We start from the raw sequence: 23,625 nt of genomic DNA on the forward strand, positions 1-23,625 counted from the left end.
AGAACCCGGTGTGTCGGCACCACAAAGCAGAGGATTAGCCTAGTGAGCCGCAGCACCAGCTCTGACTCACTCTTGATAACTGGTTTTGCCAGCTGTGCCTGAGGGAAAGAATGCTGTCAGAAAAACCTTGCCCAGAGCTTTCACCCAAGCAGCTACAGCTGGATGCAGACATGTTGTCCGGATGTCTTCATGGCGAGTGCTGGGGAGTCAACTTGCAAACCATTCTTCCGGTTGCAGCATATGGAGCCACTAGCCAAATGGATGTCGACGCACAGGTAGACAGTGGTTTGTTCCTGGACCAGGGGTTGACATGGCCACCATCCTCCACCAGGATGGTCTTGCTACGTGCAAATCTGACCACGTCATCTCTGTCATTCAACAAGGCGGAGCACTTCAGCTGGCATCAGGAGTCCTACTGTTTCAGGGTACCCCATGCCTGATTCCTTTTGACGCTGCCCCTGCCCCTATGGGCCACCTTCCGTTTGCTGTGCACAATAACTTGGCTTCCCGGCATGCATCATGCATTCTGCTTCTGGGTGTTCCACATGCTGATTCTTCAGCCTGTACGTTTGCTTGCTGCCAATACTGTATCTCCCCGAAGAGAGAGTTGAGTAAGACGCCCTTCTCAGTGGTGCTGCACCCTTAGACCCATCTTTCTGCTTTCCTTTGTTCCATTCCATCATTCGTCTTAGGGCTTTGCGTGAGATGGACACAATGCTTTTTACTCAAAACTACATGAAATCACATAAGCTCAGAATATATGAGCTGAACAAAGAATGAATAATTGATAAATTTATAACAGATCCATAGCTCCTAAAAATTGGAGAGTAAATGTTTATATAGTAGTAATGTTAGCATACTGAAAACATTCACAAATTAATATTTTGCTAGCTGTGTTGGGCATTGAAGCAGTCTTTCTAAATAGCTTTGTTAATGGCCGGCAATTATGAAGCACCTGCTGCTGACCCCAGCCCTTTGCTGAGCCCTATGTGTGCCTAGTTGAGTCCTTAATACTACCCATAGAGTTAGTGTTTTAGAGAGGAGAAAAGGTAGCTTCCAAATATTCATTTGATGGATGATTGGAGATTTTACATATCCAATGCATTTTAAATACTTTGTACCTGAATTCCAACTGTAACAATAAATGCAATATCCCAAACCTGCCACATTTTTGGCTTAAAAGAGCACACCTTGATTTTCTAGTCATTCAAAGTGAAGGGGCTTTGGTCTGCCTGTTTTTGTTGGCCTGACTCCCATCTCTCCTGGTTCCTGTAGCCAGGTGGTGGCGTGTTTCCTAGTTCCATTTCTCCCTTTGACCTTCTTCTTCTTCTTCTTCTTTTTTAATAATTTATTTATTCGAATGTCAGAGTTACACAGAGAGAGAAGGAGAGGTAGAGGTGTAAGTGGAGGTGGAGGTGGAGGTGGAGGTGGAGGTGGAGGTGGAGGTGGAGGTGGAGGTGGAGGTGGAGGTGGAGGTGGAGGTGGAGGTGGAGGTGGAGGTGGAGGTAGAGGTAGAGGTAGAGGTAGAGGTAGAGGTAGAGGTAGAGGTAGAGGTAGAGGTAGAGGTCTTCAATCCACTGGTTCACTCCCTAGTTGGCTGCGATGGCTGGAGCTGCACTGATCTGAAGCCAGGAGCCAGGAGTTTCTTCCAGGTCTCCCACACAGGTGCAGGGGCCCAAGGATTTGGGCCATTTTCCACTACTTTCCCAGGCCGTATCAGAATGCTGGATCAGAAGTGGAGTGGCCTGGCCTTGAACCGGCACCCATATGGGATGCTGGCAGTTCAGGCTAGGGTGTTAACCCACTGTGCCACAGCGCCAGCCCCTGGACTTTCTTCTTCCTCTGGTTCTATTGAGTGTCTCGGTATTTAGAATCTCTGAACAGCAGTGGACTCACGGTGCCACCGAGACCACTCAGAAGGCCTACCCCTGCCTGTTGGGCTTTCTATTGAAATAAAAGAAGATGACATGGCAGTGCAGAGAAGATGAATGGCTTCAGCTGATGGGCTACATTTGGAATTGGGTTTACTTTTCTTCCAGAATGCTGGTGTCATTTTTCTTTGTCTTATCCTGTCGCTGCTGATTCCATCTAGGGGATGTCTTTTAATGTGAAAAATTGAGTCATAGCTTCGTAAGAAGTCCTAAGAAAATACCCCCTTAGATCCCAACTTATCCTCAATTCATCCAATCTCCACCCACGGAGGAAAGGGATTATTTTTATTCAATTAGGCCTCAGTTACATCCCAGGAAATCAGTGTGAGAACTAAATGGGAGCAAGAAGCAAGAAAGAAACAAACAACACACATCACGCTTCTGTCCTGGGCTCCTTGGAAGCAGTTGTTTCTTCTTTGAAGAGTTTGGGTGAGTCAGGGTGTAAGTTTCTGGAATGTTCACTTAAGCTGTAAGTCAGAAGCTTCCAGTGCCTTTTGCTAGGACCAAAAATTGGACATGAGATTATGGCACATGCACGCATGCACACACACACACACACACACACACACACCCCTAGGGCTAAAGGAAGCCACAACTGACATCCTGTGTCTTAAAACCCGCTAATGTCCATTGCAGACATTAAAAGTAGAATGCATAACTTAACACTACAGAATAAGCATGAACACACCCAGGTCCTCCCACCCTCCCTCCCTCCCTCACCATCATCCTTCTTTCAAGCACGAAAACCAATGACCAAGACGTCTGCTCCAGCTGTCTCCACTCAGAAGGGGCTTAGCTCATGCAGCCTGGCTGATCCTCTGAGTTCTGAGTGGAGCTATATAAATAGAATATCCACTCCCACCAATTCTGATTCTTGTCTAGGAGAATCTGTACTTATGAGAATCTCCACCTGTCAATGCCTTGCCAGTAAAATGCACAAACAACCTGCTGCAAGCTCCCTCTTCCATTGACTCCCACAGAAAGACCCCAGGACCCCCAAGCAAGGCTAGAACCCCACCTTCCAGTACTCAGTCTGCATTGTGAACGAAAGCAGTTTGGGCTAAGTAGCAAGCATTCCATCTTCTCACTCCTCAGTGAGTAGTGGTAGTTTGCTAGAATCCTGGGCCGCACACTCTACTGGATCCAGCTTTGCATTTTGACAAGAACCCTGCAGTGTTTGTGTGCACGTTAGGGTGGAGGGGGTGGGCTCTGCTCTATCTCACCATCTTTGGCAACCTCCAAGTTGATTTTTCAGACCCACCCTATGCGGACAGAGTCTGTGCCCGAAAAGCCATCAGGTTGTTGAATCCCTCCTGGGTGAGGTTCTGCCCAACTCTTCTGCCAGGGACAGAATTGGAAGAGTGGACCTTAAAGACCTATTGGTACTGGATGCCTGCCTGCCAAAAACCCTAATGGCAGCACAGATCACCTCCAAACTGTCTCCAAAGGAATCATTTACAATTGAGTTCTACTCATATTGCACCAGGAACGTGCTATTAAATTTACAGATTTCTGAGGACAGCCGTTTGTTGAAAATTCTGTTAGCTTCTCTCTGTATTGTGAAATTGAAGACATGATCTCAAATCATTCAAGAAAGGCGTGAAAATTGCTAACAGCTTTGTCATTGTGCTTTGCTGGTCAGAGTGCAATGCTAGCCAGTCGTCTCTCCATAGAGAGGAGATACATAGCATTATAGTACTGAAACTTAGGAATATTGACACTAAACCAAAATTCCAAATGTGTACCATGTTTGATGAACAAGCAGATTCCTAGAAGAATTTAAATGAATAATAGCATATAATTTATGGAAGAGTAGAACACAAGTCCTTGAAATCCCGGTAGAGGGTAAAATTTAAGAAATTGAAATTTGACATGTTAAAAGTTATCAGATTCTCTCTCTGTGATTATATCATTAACTCTAAGTTTAATAAAAAGGGTTATCTACCTATCAGCAAGATGGTATTAGTCTAGAACTTACTGAGTTCTTGGTGCTCCAGCTCATTCTCACTCAACATCTCCTAAAATCCTATTTGCTAAATACTGGATACTCACAATTCAAAGGTAGCCTGTAGGAATTAGACAAGTCAGTGAAAGGTACATGATAGCATTCTCCTGAGGATTTGTGGGCTACAAGGGGGAAGATCTGTTCTCTTATGGGGAGGCTGCAGTGTCATAGCCACAATACTCCAAAGGTTTTTCAGGTGAAGGGAGCATGAATGTGTAAGTATGGAGGCGTGGGGGCTGGCGTTTGGCTCAGCAGTGAAGTTGCCACTTGGGATACCCACATCCCAGATCGAATACCTGGCTTGAGTCATGAGTTCTCTGCTTCCAAACCAGTTTCCTGCCGATGTGCACCCTGGGAGGCTGCAGGTGGCAGCTAAGTAGTTGAGTCCCTGCCATCCATGTGGGAGATCTTCTAGATGGAGTTCCTGGCCCTGGCCTGGCCCGGCCCTGTGTGTTGTAGGCATCTGGGGAGTGAAGCAGTGGATCAGAGTTCCCTCTCCACCTCTCTGTCTCTTATCTCTCCTTGCCCTCACCGCCATCACCTCTGCCTTTCAAGTAAAAATGAAAAAATAATTTTTTAAAAAAGAATGGAGTCATGAAAGAGCGTGTCACCTTGGCCGACCTGTAGGAGTCACCTCTGCTGATGGTTTCCTTTTGCAGAGAAAGGCAGAAAGGCCTGGAGAGGCAGGCAGGGGCTAGATCCTCCACACTGACGTTTCTGTGCTTCCTCTCTGTGCGTGGACGGGAGCCATCGGTAGTTTCTGAACAGGGAAATGCATCAGCTGCTGGATTAAACCCATTACATAAATCAACTCATTTGATTGTCAGAATGATGCCATGGGAAATTTATTATCCATCCCCATCTTCCAATAAGAAAGTGACTTCATATTTCACAGCTAACAAGCAGCAAACACTAGATTTCTGCTGGATGACGTAGTCTGTGCTCTTGCATAGAAGAATAAATAAGATAGCAGTAGATGAGCAAGCTGTTTGGAGACTCGGGAACACCATGGGTAAAATAAATGGAAAATAGCCAAGCCCCACAGTCCATATTGATGGAAGGAGGATGAGGGGTGGGGCCGGCATTGAGGCATAGCTGGTGGACACCATCTGCAGTGCCAGTGTCCCATATGGGCACTGGCTTAAGTCCCAGCTGCTCTTCTGGTCCAGCTAATGGCCTGGGGAAAGCAGCAGAAGATGGCCCAAGTACCTGTGCCCCTGCCACCCATGTGGGAGGCCAAGAAGAAGCTCCTGGCCCCAGCCTGGCCAAGTCGCAGTGTTGCCGTCTTAAGGGAAGTGAGCAGCAGGTGGAAGACATCCTCCCCCCGATCCCCCACCCCAACTCTGCCTTTCATATAAATAAGTAAATCCTTTAAAAAGAGAGCCAGAGGGGCTGGGGGCAGTAGGTGGTGGTAGGAAGCTACAGTGTGAAGCATCCAGAGGACTGAATGGCCGGTGAGGGGCTGAGATGGGAACGTGAGCACCGCTTGAGAAAACTTCATGTAGGACAGCCACGGTCCTCCGCCGGCCATCTCCCACCTGCCTGGTCTGAGCGTCGGGTCCCCTCTTCCTTCCCCCTTGTATTCTCTTTTCTCATGTCCCTCCTGCTCTCCTGGCCAAATGCAGAGGGAAATGCAGCTCCTCTCCTTTCAAATCCTCTCTCTCTCTCTGATGAGGGAGGGAGAGGAAGAGAGAGAGATGAGTGTTTCCTTGTCTTTTCCTATTTATACTGTAGATGAGAACATTTCTAGCTCTTGTGGGAGATGGGAATTGGGTTCATATCATGGGAGAACTTTGTGAGCTGGATGCTCCCGGTTTCTGTTATCAGCAAAGCAACAGAAGCAGCGAAAAACCAGCCCAAGCCCGTCTTCTATGATTATTCTCCCGTTGTAAACTCTGTTGTGCTTGTCGGCAGCGGAAGACGTTCCTTCTGCTTTGTTTCCGTAACCAAATCCTAATTATCCTCCACGCAGAGGGATTCCTCAGATGGAAATCGCAGAGGCAACAAAGAAAGCAAATGAATAGTAAAATATTGATCCTGGCACTTTTCATGTGTGAGTGTCTCTAAAAAATAATTCTGGGTCATGGGAAAAGGTTGAGACTCCGGAATAATAGAAATTTCCTTAGAAATATCCCTTTTATCCACATTGTAGCTGTCTCCTGGCTGAGATAGGCAGATTCAGGAGTATTTGCAAATGTCATCTCCTCCCATTTGTAAGAAAAGCCTTGTACCAAGGCATGAACAGGCACCCTGCTTACAACACAGCGCTGCCCGTGCACCCCTGGCCCCCTAGCCACAGCCTCCCTAAAGCCTGGGCCTGCGAGTAAACCACTTTTTTCAAGGTTTTTTTTTTGGTGTGTGTTTGTTTACTTCAGCTTTGTTTGTTGTTATCTTGTTTTGTCCCATGAAATCTAATTCTGGTGAAACCTTTCGAGAAGTACGTTTTACCTTGGCCATCGTTTTCACTTCATATTCAGATATTCCAGCAACGAGCGAATCTGTTGCGGTTTGTGTGTCCGAGCTTTCCATGTGCTATTTTGTCTCCTCTATGAATCTGAATGGTTTCCATGCCGATTCATTGACACTTCGGGTCCATTTATCCTAAGACTTTCTGCTTAATGGAGTCCTTGTGAGGAATCTGCACCTGTTTATTTAGGAACAAAAAAAACCCTCTGCATTCATTTCTGTGTCACAAATCACATCACATTCATTCATGCTGCCAAAATCCAGCTCCCAGTGCTTTTTGAAATGTGACTTTCCCCATTGCGACATACACATGTATACAACAAGGTCAGGAAGAAAGGGTTCCTCATCTCCCAGCCCACAACCCTAATGGACAGCGCGGAAGATATTCCGGGCTCAGCTTGCTGTTGGCACATGGGGATTACACGTGTGTGCAAGGTGGGCGCAGATAAGGTCACAGGTGGAAGGTGCACGCTGAAATTGCCAACAGGGAGAAGAATGCACCCAACCAAATGCACCATAACTTTCGCCCCCTGTGCTGTCTGCGGGGGTGCCTCGCGCCGTAGGTAAATGGAGCTCGGCTCTGTGAAGCATTAGGTTTTTAGAAGTGAAGTTAAACTGATAAATTAGACCTCATTTATTGAACAGCAGTTAGAGCCGATTGCCTAGGGAGTCGTTTGACACCTTTGAAGACCCTGCTAACTTAATTGGTGATAGTTTGGGGGCTGAAGGAAACATTTAAGCCAGGAGCAGCAGGACACCCCGCCGCATGAAAATGGGGAAGACAGGCGCGCTCTCTGACAAGGGGAGTCATATATAGATTTTTGTGTCCATTGTTTTCGCTTATTTGTGTGTGTACTTTACTCAGTCAATCAAATATAATTGACACCACTGGGTTCTGTTGCTTTGTAGATGACAGGAGCTAATGCAAGGGAAAAAAGCTGGAAGTAAACTTCCCCTGAAAGGCTGTGAAAAGGTTTTTCCGCAGGGCCCATGACATTTTTTGCTCAATTGTATTAATTGATGTAGTGACAAGGCGCTCGGAGAGATGATGGATACTGATCACTGCAGCCTTTTTAAGGTTGGGTTGCATCTTGCTATTAGCATAAGCACTTGTTTGTGCAAGGAGCACGCAGCAGCCACATAGAACAAAAGGAGAAGTAAGGAAGCAGCTTAGCTGAGAGAGGAAGACCAGGGATCCACTGTGGGAACAGGCCAAGGCCATGCTGGAGATGGCGTGCGTTTGAACTTAATTTTGACTTTGCGTTTCCTACAGCTCGGAGGAGGTTCTGCCCCCGCTCTGTACTCACCTGCTCAGCGCAGCAAACGACTGTAAGGGTTTTCCCCGAGTCCTGAGTGCCACAGCGCCAGCAGAGGAGACTGAGGGAAGCCTACTGGTGCCAGAGTGCCCAGGGCTGGAACAGCCAGATGGCTCAGGTCAGGGAGCTCCAGCTGCAGGATACTCGTTCCTCAGACCCGGTGACAGTGGCAGGGATGCGTTAGAGTAGCCACATGGCTCCGCGCGGCCGTGCCAGGGCTCAGCCGACTGCTCACGGTGGCTCTACTCGAGGAAGACCTTGGGTACTGAAAAGGCGAGGGCGCACGATGTGCAGCCCCTTCTGTGGTTATAGGTTTGAGTTAGCCATAGCCACGCAGTCAGCTGCGGTCTGCTTGGATCATCTCTGGTGCAAAATCTCCTTGAGCTGTCTGAATCTAGCTTCCTCTATAGGTGCACATGTGTTGACAATCGCACTAAAAAAAAGTACTTTAATTCAAACATTTGAATTCATTTCTCTCTCTCTCTCTCTCTCTCTCTCTCTCTAGCATAATGGCCGTCTACCTTTTTTCCTCTTTTTTTGTTTGTTTGTTTGTTTGTTTGTTTTATTCAAGAGGCAGAGAACGGGCACTCCCAGCTAATGGCTCATTCCTCAGATGCCCTTGATGGCTGGGATTTGGGGGGCAGAGCTGAGAACCAGGAACTAATCCCAGCTCTCCCACCTGGAGGCAGGGCCCTAACAACTTGGGCCACCGCTGCCTTCTCCCAGGGTCCATATTAGCAGGAAACTGGAGTCAGGAGCCAGAGTCAGGCATCCCCCAACCCAGGTAACTCTGATGTGAGACGCAGGCATCTTAACTGCTAGTTTAAATGCACGCCCCTGTTTATGATTTCTGATGCTTGGCGTTGAACTTTTAAATTGCATCCATCAATGTTACAAAGTTTGGAGGCAGGGCTGGGACAAGGCTTAAAGGAAACATTGCATTGTCCAGATCCTCCAAGGAAAATTCAGTAGCTAAATCAAGGTGGATGGCCAGACTTCTCTTTGGTCCCATAAATAGTTCAAGAAAACATTTGATAAATTTCATCACAAAAATTCTCACAATACAACATGAGCGAAAAAATGAAACCCAGTTTTCCATAAATCCAGATATGCACCATTTTTCAGGCATCATTAGGCAGCCGTGGTAAGTGTGGAGAAGATCTAGTCACAGTGGGTACCGCATGCCCTTTCTTACAGAAAATCTAGGAATTAATTCATTCAATACATGTTTATTAACACCTGCTCCATGCCAGGCCCTAGAGATCACACCTCTGACCTTAAGGATCATACAGTCTAAGAGAGACACATGAAGGGGTTGGCGTTGTGGCGTAGCATCTTCAGCTTCCTCCTCCACTTCAAATCCAGCTCCCTGCTAATGCTCCTGGGAAGCGCTGGAATATGTCCCAAGTGCTTGGGCCCCTGATACCCACCTGGGAGACCTGGAAAAAGCTCCTGACTTTGGCCTGGCCCAGTGCTGGCCTTTGCAGCCACCTGGAGAATGAACCAGCACATCAAAGATTCCTCCCTCCCTCCCTCCCTCCCTCCCTCTCTCTCTCTCTCTCTCTCTTCTCTTCTCTTTTCTCTCTCTCCCTCTATCTCTGTAACTCTGATTTTCAAAATAAAATTTTTTTAAACCTTGAATAGGGGAAGGCTCTTTAATCATTACTTAAAATCCAGGTTCAATAAAAGTAAAGATTAAGAAACACAACTACATAAACATTTTTTAAAAAAGAGACTTTCACAGGATGGGCATTGTGGTGCAGTGGGCTAAGCTGGCACTTGGGACTCCTGCATCCCATAGTGGAGCCTTGGCCATTGTGCTTCTGATTCAGCTCCCTGCTCATGTGCCTGAGAAAGCAGATGATGACTTAAAACAATTATTTAAGATATACAAATTTCACATTTCATGTATACAGATACAGGAACATAGTGTATTTCCCTCCCCACCCTGCATCCTGCCTAAGCTCTCACCCTTCCCCCTCCTCCCTCTCCTAATTTTTACAGTGGTCTACTTTCCGTTTACTTTATACTCATAAGATTAGCCCTACAGTAAGTATAGGAGTTCAACAAATAGTAAGAAGAAAAAAGCACCGTTCCTCAACAGTAGAGACAAGGCTGTAAACAGTCGCTGGAGCTCAAAATGTCAGTTTCCCTCCAGTACATTACATGATTGGTGTTCTCTTAGTTACTACAGATCAGGGAAAACATGTGATATTTGTATTTTCGGGACTGGCTTATTTCACTGAGTATAACGGTTTCTAGTTGTATTCCTTTTACGGCAAAACACAGGATTTCATTCTTTATTTTTACAACTGAGTAATATTCCACAGTGTACGTGCACCATGATTTCTTCATCCAGTCATCAGTTAATGGATGTCTGGGTTGGTTCCCTGTCTTAGCTATTGTGAATTGGGCTGCAGTAAACATGGGGGTGCAGATAACTCTTTCATATGCTGATTTCATTTCTCTTGGGTGCATTCCCAGGAATGGGATGGATGGGTCATGTGGTAGATGTATTTTCAGCTTTCTGAGGTATGTCCATACTGTCTTCCATAAAATAAATAAATCTTTAAAAAGACAGAGAGATAAAGACATTAATCAGATGATAAACCCAAGTAAGCTTAAAATTGACAGTGCAGGAAGTGGTCTTTTGAGAGTTAAACAGCTCTCTGAGAGCTCATAATTGGGGAGATTTATCCTAACTGAGGGTTCAAAGTACACCTCCCTAAGGAAGTAATGACTCAGCTAGAGATCCGAAGAAAATAATGAATTACACATGAAGCATAAGGAGACCAGGGAAGGAAGAGAGAGTGTCTCAGTCCCCCCATGGCAGGCAGGACCAGTGCAGCCTAGCAGAGAGGCTTAAACCCAGAGAGTGACTTGGGAGTGTGGTAGGTGCTGCCCTGTGGTGAGGAAGACAGGGGCAAATGGCTTTAAAACGCAGACCCCAAAGAGACTTGTTATGCTTCTCCGCCAAACTCGCCTCCTCATTAACCTTTCATTAGTTCTGTTTTTGAGAGCTGTGGTAATAGGTTATCAAACTACCAACCAAAGTCTGGAAGTGCCTTTCCCCCAGATTCCAGAAAACACTTGGTATAGCAAGTTGCAGAACCAAGAACAAAGGGTGAAAGTAGGCCATTTGTGGCTCGGAGAATTCCAGGTTGCCACTCTATCAGCTCTCTCTCAAGTTAGAAGCAAGATGGATCTTTACTATGGGAAAATGTTGGCCCTCTGCCTTAATGTCATTTGGGGGAGGCTCAGATTAGACAATGAAGAAGTCTGTCAGTGATGGGATTCAACCAAAATGACAGAGTCGTCTTGAAAGGTGTTCTTGGTGCCATTAGAGAATCAGACACTCCTTGCTTTTGAAAAACTATAAACATTGGGCTTTTTGTGGAATCCTTGCTACCTAGACACTGCCAGAGAGACCACTGGCAGAGGAGCAAGCCGAGGCATCCCTGAGCGCTGGCATGTTGGCCCAGACAGCAGCGGTGATGGAGAAGCAGGACAGAGCCCCAGGCAGGCCCAGCACCTTGCCGAGAAGTGGGTTAGCACCAGCTTTCGCCCTCTGCTATCTCTGAAATCCTACAGAAAATCAAGGTAAAGGCCTGGATGTTGTCGATGACTTAACAACACAGTCTAAAAAGAATGAACACAAATGGAATCCTCTTGGTGGAGATGTTGCTGACACCACGAGCCATGGCCACCCCGGGGAGAGAGCAGGTGGCACGGGGCCTATGCTCCTGCACACCCCTGGCAAATATGCCCCTAGAGAGAACAGAATTGCACTTTTGATAAGCATTCAGGATACTAAATTCTCAGGAAACCCTGTCAAAGGAGATCACCTCTGGAGTACTCTTTTGACAACAAGCACGTGGTTTGTATATGATTAATCAAAGTCCAGTCGTTCACACACACGACTCACACTGTTCCCGTGAAAGCTGAGAATTCCCTGAGGTCAGTCATTCCAGAGAAGCCTGTCTTGTCACTGGCCACTCCCCACACCATGTGGTCTCTCCCCTCTTTCTGCATTTACAGGGTTATGACTTACGCCCACTCACATATCCTCTAGCCTAGTTTCGCCATTAGGATCTGTGCTATCGAGGCGTGAATGTTCCCTCCAAAACTCATGGTTAGTCTTTTTAAAATCTGTACATGTTTGTAGTACAGATGCATCCCCCCCTAAAATATATAATTTGCTTTTAAATTTGAAAGAGAGCTCCTATTCACTGATTCACTCCCCACAAATGCCCCCAGTAGCCGCAGCTGGGTCAGGTAGAACGCAGGAGCTAGAAATTCAATCCAGGTCTTCCACATGGGTGACAGGGACCCAACTACTTGACCCATCACCTGCTCCCTCCCAGGGTGTGCACTGCCTGAAAGCTGGGATCAGCAAAGACTCAAACCCAGTCACTCTGACATGGGCTGCGTGCATCCAACCCAGGCTGTAACCAATGGACCAGATTCCTCACCCTAAGAACTTTATCCCTGGCTACCTAAAGTTCATTTTCTGCTAAGAGGTCTTCATCTAGTTAGTTACGACAGGTTCTCACTACTCCTATAAAAACCTGTGCTGATGTCCCACTCTCAGAAAAAGAATTAGGAAGTGTGGCATCTCTCATATTCTGTAGATACACCTGCCTCAGGCCCCTAAACATGCCAACAATCATCCATTTAATGGATTGCCTCGCCGGCTGGAAGCAAAGTCTTGGAGGTTATCCTAGCTTTTAACGAAGAAAAATATTTCTGGCCTGGGAGCTTCCCAGTGTCTATCGGTGATCCATTCTTTACTTGATGCAAACTTGACCTTCCGATCCTCCTGTTTCCTCTCCTGTCTCACTGCAGTTTTGGTCCGTAAGTCCTCCATTCCTGTGTATGTTCTGGCAAGAACTTTGTTTTATTTGTCCCTTTGTTCAATGCTGTTTAAATTCTCAATAAGGATGTGACTGATGCACAATCAAATAGAAGTCTTTGTTAAAGAATCTCCTCCCAACCAGGGAGAGCTCACCAGTTGGAAGTGAACATGTCCTGTTGTAGAAGGGGCTAGTCCTTCCAGGAACTGTCTCACGTCACCTGGTGGCCAGGGCAGCACATCACTCCCCAGGATGACACCAGCAGTCTCACCGCAGGAGGAGATCACGAGGTTTAGCTTGTCCTACCCTGAGCTCCTGGAGAGGCCAGCCTGGGACCCAAGCCTCCAGCCCCCAGAGGAACCTGACTCCAAGGATCTGGAGCCCATACCATTGCTGCAGACAAAATAAGCTTTTTCCAAGGACGTAGGAGCTCTCCTGAGCAAAAAAACTAAAAATATAAAAAGGACCAATATCCTACAGTAAGGCAGTGCCCCCAGATTGCATCCAGTGTCTAGGCATCCAGTAGAAGCGTCCATATCTATTTCCCCAGACAGACACCGTGCCTCACCTTCCTGTTACCACCAAACACAGCTTCCTCCGCTCGCTCACTGTTCTGTGCCCTCCTCCCATGGCTCCTGTGAGCTCCCTTCCTTTGGTCTTCCTTATGTGCACCACTTCAGTCTTCCTAAGACTTGGGAACCTCTGTTATGTGGTTAACAAAGAGCTCCTGTCTCTTCAGTCGCTTCTTTACATGTCCTGTTCCCGGCCAGCCTGAGCAGGAACTCGACTGCCTCCCAGGGTCACGGCTCCAAAGCAAATCCGTGTATTCCTTGCACCTGTACCACAGGTGCAGGAGCTGGGAAAGCATCCTTCTTGCTGCTCAGGATTCTTCCCTCCTCCTGGGGAAGCCTCAGTGTTTCTGACCCAGCAGTGTCGCTAAACCACCCCAAGCTCCTTTCACTGCTGCTTTGCACTGACTCTTGAATTCCTTGCATTATTCACAGCCAGTTCGGGTGTCCAGATTTGCTAATCATCACTCTGGATAATGTGTGCAGGACAACAGACCACCCTACTCCTGGCCACATAGCTCCTGCGCCCATCATCTCCCATCCAACGGTTCAGTCCACTCGACCGTTTTCTTCCACAGCCTGGAAGCTGTCAGCATCCAGAACTTGTGCACCTGTGGAATCAAACACACACACCTTCCTTTATGGTGCCATGTCCTTTCCTCCCAGATACCTCATCAGTTGCTCCCACAACACCCACTCCACCATTCCCGGAGACCTGCAGCCTGCCGAAACCCAGCTTTTACCTTCAAGCGCCTAGACTATCGTCTCAAACACCTCTTGACCACAGCATCAACTCCTTCGCCCCACTGTCCTCCCATTGCTGGCACAGGAAACTAACACTTGTTGCCATACGTGTCAGCCTGCCTGGGTCTTTCAAAGGGAAAAAGAAAAAAAGCACTTAGCTTGGAGAATCCTCTTTGAAAGCTAAGGTTGCTTCTTAATGTAAAACTTGATGGAAGTAGACTCTGAAAGTAACCCAAGGAGAGCCTTGCAAATGCTCCCATGGGGTCGTTCCCCTCCTTCCTTGATGACGGCAAAGAACGTGGCACCTGTGAGTCTGGGGAGTGCTCCCTTACTGCCTGAAGCTAAGCAAAGGCCTTGAACATGGAGCCAGGGACTATTAGCTGCCCTTAACTCTCACCCCCTGCCCAGCTTCGTCTCTTTGTTTTTATTGAACCATGTATTACCACTAGAGACATGGGAGCAAAAGGAGAGAACGGCACATGTGCAATGGCAGCTGCAGTGTATTGAGTAATCTTGGACGCAGACCCAAGACAAAATTAGCAATGCGAAAGATTTATTAGGGGAAATGTCTGGGGAACAGAGTCAGCGAGGGTGCAGTTGAGGCTGTGAAATTCTCAGACTGTGATGCGGATGTGACACCTGGGAGAGGAGAGGAGAGGAGGGTAGAAGAAAGGAGAGGGGAGGGAAGGGGAGGGGAGGGGAGGGCATTGGGTGCTACCGAAACTCCCACAAAGCTTCAGTGACACCGTAGGGCATCGCCGTTCAGGGCAGTGGTGGGCAAGCTCTTGGCCCCTGCCATGTCCAGAGCAGCCAGGGAAGGCGTGGCCTCAGCAGGACTGCGGGCAGGCCAGCTGGAGCCTCCTCCCAGCAGGTTCTGTGTGCAGGGAGATCCGGGCAAGCACCTTCCTGGATGTCAGAGGGGCTCAGGGCTTCTTTGAAAAAGTCACCCCGAATGCCGGTCTGCTGTGGGGCGGGAACCCTGGAGGGGGTTCGTGTGGTGCTTTACCACGGTGGCTCTCGCTCTGGGTGGTTCTCAGTCTCTGGCAGTGTCTGGAGAGGTTTTTGATTAGGACATCTAGCAAGGGTAGGAGGAGTTTGGTGGGAGGTGTGTGACCAGGACCTAACAAATAGAGGCCAGCGCTGCTGCTAAGTACCCTGCCAGGGACAGCACCAGCCTCAGCTACCAAGAACCAAAGAATTGTCTGCTTCATGTGTCAGCCCCACTCGCTTTGTATCGAACCAAGAGCACATCAAGTAAGTGCGAATGCAGCCCTCGCAATATCAAAGGACGTAAGGTAGGCACAGGCGTCTCACCTAGCAGTGCAGATGCTGTTTAGACACCCACGGCCCACATTAGAGTGCCTGGGTTTGATTCCCAGTTCCAGCTCTGGACCCCAGCTTCCTGCTAATGCAGATCCCTGGTTGGGGCAGCCAACCCTGCCACCCACATGGGAGAGAGACCCGGATGGAGTTGCTGGTTCCTGGCTTTGACCTGGTCCCTGGCCATTGCAGGTATTTGGGAAGTAAATCTGTGGGTAGTAGCACTCTCTCTCTCTCTCTGTCCCTATCTCTGTCTCTCAATCAGATTCCTTAAAGTGTTTTAAAAATTAACAAAATAAATCTCCCAGATGGGGAGGGGAGGGGAGCTGGAGGAGCTCGATGGTGCCTGTGGTTCACCAAGGTGCATCGGGACAGCCCTGCAGGCCCCACATTCCACCTTCTAACTCAGTCCATTCACACCCCAGTGTGTCCAGTCCATGAAATACACACATCGATGGTGAGCGCCGCAGCTCACTAGGCTAATCTTCTGCCTGCAGCGCCAACACCCCGGGTTCTAGTCCCGGTCAGGGTGTCGGATTCTGTCCCGTTTGCCCTCTTCCAGGCCAGCTCTCTGCTGTGGCCCGGGAGTGCAGTGGAGGATGGCCCAAGTGCTTGGGCCCCGCACCCCATGGGAGATCAGGAGGAAGCGCCTGGCTCCTGGCTTCGGATCAGTGCAGCACGCTGGCCATAGCAGCCACTTGGGGGGGTGAACTAAAGGAAGGAAGACCTTTCTCTCAAATAAATAAATAAATAAATAAAAACTAAACAAAAAAAAAGAAAAAGAAATACACACATCAAGAACAGTGTGAAGGCAGAGGCCAACCGCACTTGTGTGTCTGCTCACCTGCCAGCTGTTGGTAGGAGCGTGCCTCACTTTGTTCTCATTAATGGCAGAATTGAGAACTCTTTTTTTTTTTTTTTTTTTTGGTCAGAGGGAAGAAGATGCCCTAAAACTCTCTTTCTGTGCGACACACATCCCGTTCTTCACAGCATTACCATCTAGTTTAAAGCACAGCTGCATAACAAGTTGAGTTTTAGTGGAAAATCCATTTTCCTTTCCCACCATGGCACCCAAACCCTGTCTTCTTCATCCCATTTCTTGAGGGAGCAACTAGGGCTGTGAAAATGGACTCTGCCAACGGAGCTGACAGCTCTCTCTCACGGCCGAGAGTGGGGCTTCTCAGGGTAGACAGGAGAATCAGAGTCTTGGAAATAATTTATTTGAAAATATGAATGTAGCCCAGAGTATGAGATCACTCTTGGCAGCCCAAAAAACGAAACAGAGTTGGCTCTTGTGCTCCCCACGTGCAAAACCGTGGTCACCCTCCCAACGGCGCCACTGAAGTTTGCAAGAAAAATCAGACACAGAGGAATTTTTTAAAGAAAAAAAAAAAAGAAGAAAGGGAAAAAGAAAAATCTGCTTGATCCCCCTGCCTCTAACTGCGCTGACAGTTGTAGGACAAGGAGTGGGAGACTCCCCCAAGTCATGGTTCCGGGAAAAGATGAGTGAGAAGCCATGCCCAGAATTCGTAGCCTTGGTAGAGGTCGCCTGTGAATTTCAAACATCTTGTCCCACTTAACGCAGGTAATTACTGAGCGGCAGGAAGGTTTGATGGAGTGTCTCAAAGAATAAAGAAGCAGAGTTGGCAGAGGCAGGCGACGAATCACTGGGTGTATGTACTTGCGTGGTGGGATGACCTGACGCACATCTCTCTCCAGCTAACCAAGGCTCCTCTCCCAAGGAAAGGCCAGCGTTGGTTTCCAGGAGGAACTTGGCTTCCCTTCTGGGTAGACCCTCCAAGGAACGGAGCCTCTTGTTTTGACCTTGAAAGGGAGCCCCACACACCACCTTTCCTGCACCTGCCTGTCTCACCTTCCCTGGCCAGAAAGAAGGCAACGACAGCACCCCTCCTCCACCTAGAAAAACGAGAGGTCTCAGAAGAAAGACGCTTGGTGCCTTGGGTCCATGCCCAGTGGCCAGAGGCAAACCCCAGGGGTCTCTTGTGTGTTCCCACCCTGCCGCCCCCAGGGGCTTCCCCTTTGGACAGCTCGCACAACAAGCAAATGTGTGTTCCTAGATGAAGGGAAAATAAAACAGGCGCCAGCCTGGGACCTGCCGTTGGTGGAGCCCGGGCCTCCCTTAGTAAGCGAGCCTGGTGTGTCCGCATTCTGACACTCCTCACCAATCAGGTCTGATTGGGCTTCTCACTGAAGCCACCTGACAGCCTCCCCAGGCCGCCTCCTGGGGCTGTGCCTTTTTCTATCTTCTTTTTTTTTTTTTTTCCTTCCTTAGTAATGGATAAAAACAAGCCCAGGAAACAGTCGGCTGGGAAGTGGTAGAATCCAAACTTACTTTTCTTATTTTATTTATTGCCGTGCAATTGCTTCTTGAACCCACCCTATTGATCTTGAGTGGGGCGGTGCTCTGAGGCGGGCATCTGTGGCTTGGTCCGGAGGGAAAGAAATAAATAGTCCCGACCTGGTAGAAGTGGGGGCGGAGGGGCGGCAGGGGGATTCGGGGAGGTGGGGGCAGAGGGGAGTTAAAAGAAAAGAAAGGAAAAAAAAGAAGCCGGAAGATTGACTGGTTTGCCAGGGATCCCAGTGGATTCCTGCCTACACTAGAGCATCATTTAAGCCTATGTTCCTTCATCTACCTTGTTTGCAGTAAATAGCTGCCCATTATGTAGGGTCAGGCAAGTGCGGGCGTCACAGCTCAGTGGCCGGGATCGGCCCGCAGAGCAGCCAGCCGAGTGCCCCAGGGAGCAAGCCCATGTGTCAAGTTCTGGAGCCGTCAAGGTTCTAAGCGACAGCTTATCTTGAGGGTTTAAAACATGCAAGCTGGCCCTCCTTGCTTCCCTCTCCTCCTCCCCTCCCCCCCCCGCCCCCTCCCCCAGTCTGTTTTCCTCTTGACAGTGGGCTTGAAAGAAGACAGATGCTGGCGCAGTTTTCCTTAAGCCGGCGCTAATTCCATAAGGTGCAATCCACCCAGGGCAACTCTGTTCATCTTTTGAAAAGGCAGAGAGCCTGCGCAGCCCCATTCGTTATCCGCCGTGACACTCACACAAATATTTTCAGATGGCTTGGAGGCTGTCACTTGACTCTGCTTATGTTCTTTACCCTCAATAAATAAGACACATTAAACTTCTTAGAGGCAAACAAAGAACTGTATCCTGGGTCCCATTTGTCCCGCCGTTGCCATGTTTAATTGAACATTTTATAGCTCTCTAATGCCAAGTCAGGGTCTTAATGTGACGTGTGTTCCTCTCGCACGTTATCAGGAGCAAAGAACAGCGCAGACTCCTCCTCGGGTTCGCGTGTGTGAGTCACAGGATCTATCCCACCAGCTTCGCTGAATCATTTATGAGTTGCCTTATCTTACCCAGGCAATTTTGTAACTTGTAGTGGCCCCTCTGGTCTGCTGTCTGGATTTTGTTTACTGTAAAATCCCCAAATAGTTTGACTATTTTCAAGATAGCAAGCTAAATTTTGTGGTGGTCTAGAATTACCCTGAATCTGTCCTCTGCTTTGCCATTTATTGGGCCCAGATACGAAGGTAGAACCAGCAGGCTGGGAGAGTAAATCTGTGTCCTCCCGGGGGTGCAGCCCCGTGGGGCAAAGATCAGGGCTGGTGTCTGCGAAGCCTCATAAACAACCGTAGCATTAGGCAAGGATGTTGTGAGAATGCTGCCTCGGACAAGCTGAACGGTGACAGGACCTCTAGCCGCTTAATTCCATTAGAAATTAGCCGAGTCTGGACGAGACACACACCTGAACCAGAGCTGAGAAAGTATAGGGGTGGGCTTTTGGCTCAGTTATTGGACAACTCCTTGGGATGCCCACATCCCATATCAGAGTGCCTAGTTCAGGTCCCAGTAATACTTCCTATCCCGCTTCCTGCTAATGCACACCCTGGGAGACAGTAGACAGTGGCTCAAGTACTTAGGTCCCTGCCACCCACGTGGGAAACTTAGATTGAGTTCTGGGCTCCTGGCTTTGGCATGGCTCATCTCCAGCTGCTGTGAGCATCTGGGGAGTGAATCAGTATATAAACAGTCTACCTCTGTCTCTTTCTCTGCCTTTCAGCCTTTCAAATAGAATGAAAATAAATAAGGAAACATGTATAAAAAGGAGTACAAGGGTTAGTCTAAGGCAAGAAGAGATTAAGTACATTTAAATAAGGGGAAATACATGAATCTTATAGGCAGGTGATGAAAGAGATGTTGGAAGTTGTGTTTGTAATGTGCTTCTCAACAGGGTAAACTCCACACAGTAGATGAATGGGCAGTGTGTCCCCACGTGAGACGACGCTCCCAGGTTTGCCCAACCTGCAGCACGCAAAGTCCTCGGCTCCATGCCGTGCGGCGAGTGGTCAGCCAGACAATGTGAGCCCCTTCTAGCTAATATGTAGACTCGGTCATCTAAGTGCACTGCAGGGATGTCTTCTGCACACAGTATGGCTCTCACCAGCACATGGCCATGGTCTAAGAGTTTCCTTCACGTGTTTAAAGTTTCTCTAAGGGCGCATCAAATGGTTCATGGAAAAATGGAATTGAAAACTGTTTCAAAAAAATTTCAAGTTTCTGCCCATATTTTTCATATTTTTGAAGACCCCCTATATGCATGCATTTAAAAAATTGTTCTGAAATTAACATCTTCAAATTCCATTTTTTGTGTATTTTTAAACTATTTTTTATTTATAGCAATACATGTGGCTTAATATTTTTTAAAGATTTATTTATTTATTTGAAAGGCAGAGTTACAGAGAAGCATAGGGGGAGAGAGAGAGAGAGAGAAAGAGAGAGAGAGAGAGAAAGAGAGAGAGAGAGAGAGAGGTCTTCCATCTGCCGGTTCGCTCTCCAGATGGCCACAATGACCAGGCTACGCTGATCTGAAGCCAGGAGCCAGGAGCTTCCTCCTGGTCTTCCATATGGGTACAGAGGCTCAAGAACTTGGGCCTTCTTCCACTGCTTTCCCAGGCCATAGCAGAAAGCTATATTGGAAGTGGAGCAGCCGGGACTCGAACTGGTGCCCACTGCCAGCACTGCAGGCAGTGACATTACCTGCTACACCACAGGGCCGGCCCCTTAATATTTATTTTCAATGTCTGTTTCAGGGTGACTGCTTAAACTTCAGAATCTGTGAGTAATAAACAAAATGGATGAGTCTTTGTTTTGGATCAGAAGCATATAATTTTTAAGTTACTTTGAGAAGTTAATCACAAACATTGTAAAGAATTTTTTAATGTTTTCACATGGTGAGAATAGTGCAGCACAGTCACTAGATTAGGATTTTCGGTTGTGTAGATCATTCTTCTCTCTGTCTCAGTTTACTGGTCTATAAAATGGAAGTAGTGATACACACCTTGTAGCCTGCTACAAAGACTGAATAGGAAATATCTAATCCAGCACCTGGAACATTCAGAGGCACTAAATAAATGCCTATGATTATTATTTCTGTTTTCATTATCTTTTACATTTTTTATTTTCACTGTGTTTAAAAGGTAGAGAGACAGAGACAAAGGGGAAGAGATCTTCCACCTGCTGGTTTATTCCCCAAATGCACAGCAGACAGGGTGGGGCCAGACTGAGGGGAGGAACCTCCCTCTCAATCTGGATTTCCATTTGGTTGGCAAGGACCTAAAGCCTTGATCCTCCACCACCTGCTGCTTCCAGAGTGTATGTTAGCAGGAAGCTGGATTGGAAGCCAAATAGCTAGACTCAAAGCAAGCACTCCTATGAGATGCAGGTGTCCCAGTTGGCAACTTAACCTCTGGGCCAAACACCTGCCCCACTCTTCATTATTATCAGGTACATGTAAATTTGATTTGTGTATCCATAGGAAAGACTGAAAATAAAAACCGACAGGCTATCTTTTCAATTAGCTATCCATCATAGATCATGGCAGTGGCAGGATAAGGCGAGGGCAATTGGCTACATTCACTTTTTTTTCCTTTCCTTAAGTATTTATTTATTTCTACCATGCATAAGCTTTATGAAACGCAATGTGAGAGAGGTAGCAATACTCAACTAAAATGTCATGATGTCAGAGTGACAACTGGAATATCCCTCCTTGAGTCCCAACAGAGCCTCCTGGTGGGTGGGCAGAGTGGATGTGACACTGTGGATTCCAGCCATCTAGAATGTACACTCACAGGAATCCAGTTCTCCACCATTTCAGCCTTTGGAGTACAAACCCTCACTGCAGTCCTATAGACTTTGAATTTCCACCAACATCATCGTTCTCCATAAAACGAATGCTCTATCTTTTCTTCATTCAGTTCCCCATAAAGGAAGGTTGGTGGGCCCATCTGCCTAGCCTTCCTAGTCGTTGTGAAAACCTCTGTTATGAAAGTATTTTTTACAGATGAGCAATTCATGCCCTACCTATCATAAATCTTTCCATTTACCCAGGATGCAAATGTGAGAAACATCAGAGAAATTCAATTATAAAAACCTATTTTCACTCAGTGGAGAACAGAGAAATTTATGATGGGCTGCTCCTTGCCATGTTTCACATGGGCATAAATGAATTCAATTTCAATCAACTCTGTCCTAATAGGTTTGGCCTGCACTAAACACAGACATCTGGACTTGTGCACTGAGAGGTATCAGCTGCACAGACACACTGGAGGGGCAAGGATTTTATAGGAAGACTTAGACACCTGGATGCATGGGTGATCTGCTTCTGGGTATGTTGATTTAAGCAGAAGACGTATGTGGGAGACAATTATGGTCCAGACAGGTGACTTTAAGATGCCCCTCTTTAAACACCTCGTCTTAGGAAAATTGCACTCCTCCCGCCACTCTACTAAGCACCCAACTGTTTCTCCAAGAATTGTGTCTGGTTTCTCTGGCCCACCTGCAGTGGGATAAGGTGGCAGGGTGCACTCCAGGGTCCAGTCATTCATCCAGAGGCCTGGCCTTCTTTGTCCTCAGCGTGGGTTATAAATGGCCAGCAATGTATCCTTGCTCTAAAAGGCTTCTTCCCCCTACTCATTCATTGCAAGGAGCAGCATGATACAGAAATTGTATTTCTTTGTTAAGACACTGGACTTGATCTTGCTCCCATCTTCTGAGGTCCATCTTGCATGATTAAGGAGCATGACAGTGTTTGTACGGAAGGTGCCGGAAGCTCCCCCTGTTACTGTTTGAGTGTTTCAGGGCTCGAAGTCCAAGATGTGTCAGAGGTGCAGAACCAGGGAGCTTAAGTCTTTATCACCTGCTGTTTTTCCCTCTCATGTTAAATGTTAACAGTGCCTAGTGTCACCATGTTTTGTAACTAGTTGGCAGGAGACCATTCAATGCAGATGATTCCTGTGGATTAATTTATGGAAGTCCCCAACGGTGTGTTTGTTTTGTGTCTTTAGATGACAGAGTTATTTGAGTGGAATTTTCGTAAGGCAGAAAGTAGTGTTAGTAATACATAATCATTTCCTTGTGATGAATTGTTTAAAGCTGTTAACAGTTGTTTAAATTTTTTATACTATAGCATTTATGTGATAGTTTACAGAATTCATGGGATTATTTTTATCAGTATGGAAATTAATTAAAACTCCAAACCCTTGGGGGAAAAAAAGACACTGGGTATGAGCACAGTGGGGAGGTAAGGCTGCTCCCAAGTGCCAGACAGGTAACCACATTCCAGGGGGTGAAGGGGGTCTCTGGCTGACCAGGGGATCTTTCTAGAACTTTCTACAAAACACAGGTGTGATTTCCATATCATTCACATGTACGTGACTCAGAACCGAGCCACACACCCTACAGAACTACTGTTGCTGGTACGCACCAGGCAACTATGCTAGAATCATCCTCACAGCTCTGCTTGTAACAGCAACAGCTGAAAATGCTCCAAGTGCCCGATAGGAGAATGAACAAGTAAATCGTGTTTCTACACAGTGGATTGTTACAGAGCAGTGAAAATGAATGAATCAAGTCGACCTAAAATAACAATTCAAAATCATATTGAGACGTGAGGAAATCATGGAGAAAATGTGCACACACACGTGATCTTCAAAAAGTTCACAAATGCACATTATCTTTAGATTTTTCTAGTATGTGTTGAAAATGCCCTCATACAGACGTATGAATTCAAGACAAGTTTATTCTGATACAAAAAAATTTTTGAAATCTATGCATATTTTTTTCATCCTATGTATTCTCTGTGAGCACTTTTGAAGACTCCCCTCATATAACGATACTGTTCCCATACAGCTCTAGATCATGCCAGACTACAATTCATCATTGGCCTACAGGAATTGATGTACATCTGAGTGACATCTAAATAGGAACAACTGTACTGGTCATTTCCCTGCTGTTGGACTGAACAGTACAGTAGATGTGCTAGTGTTTATTTTGCTACTCTGCCTCGTGGTTTACATGTGTGTGAAATATCACATGATAAAAAATAAGATTCAATTCCAAA

The 23,625-nt window shown here is 47.1% G+C and overlaps 1 protein-coding gene across 9 annotated transcripts in view; it reads left to right on the forward strand.

Annotated features, from left to right (window-relative positions):
* Positions 1-23,625, forward strand: part of LOC127490640 (uncharacterized) — a 137,979-nt gene that overhangs the window by 60,711 nt on the left and 53,643 nt on the right. The window contains exon 3 of one of the 9 annotated variants that reach the window (XM_089334859.1): positions 13,576-14,456. The exons of 6 other annotated variants lie outside the window; for them this stretch is intronic. In XM_089334859.1, the coding sequence (XP_089190985.1) occupies positions 13,576-13,897 (322 nt within the window). In that variant the 3' untranslated portion in view covers positions 13,898-14,456. Of the gene's footprint in view, positions 1-13,575; positions 14,457-23,414; positions 23,595-23,625 lie in introns of those variants that run through there. 2 more of the 9 variants (XM_089334862.1, XM_089334863.1) reach the window with 2 other exon arrangements.

Source organism: Oryctolagus cuniculus, chromosome 6 (assembly GCF_051225735.1).
Source record: "Oryctolagus cuniculus isolate XC-2025 breed Fujian yellow rabbit chromosome 6, ASM5122573v1, whole genome shotgun sequence".
NCBI lineage: Eukaryota > Metazoa > Chordata > Mammalia > Lagomorpha > Leporidae > Oryctolagus > Oryctolagus cuniculus.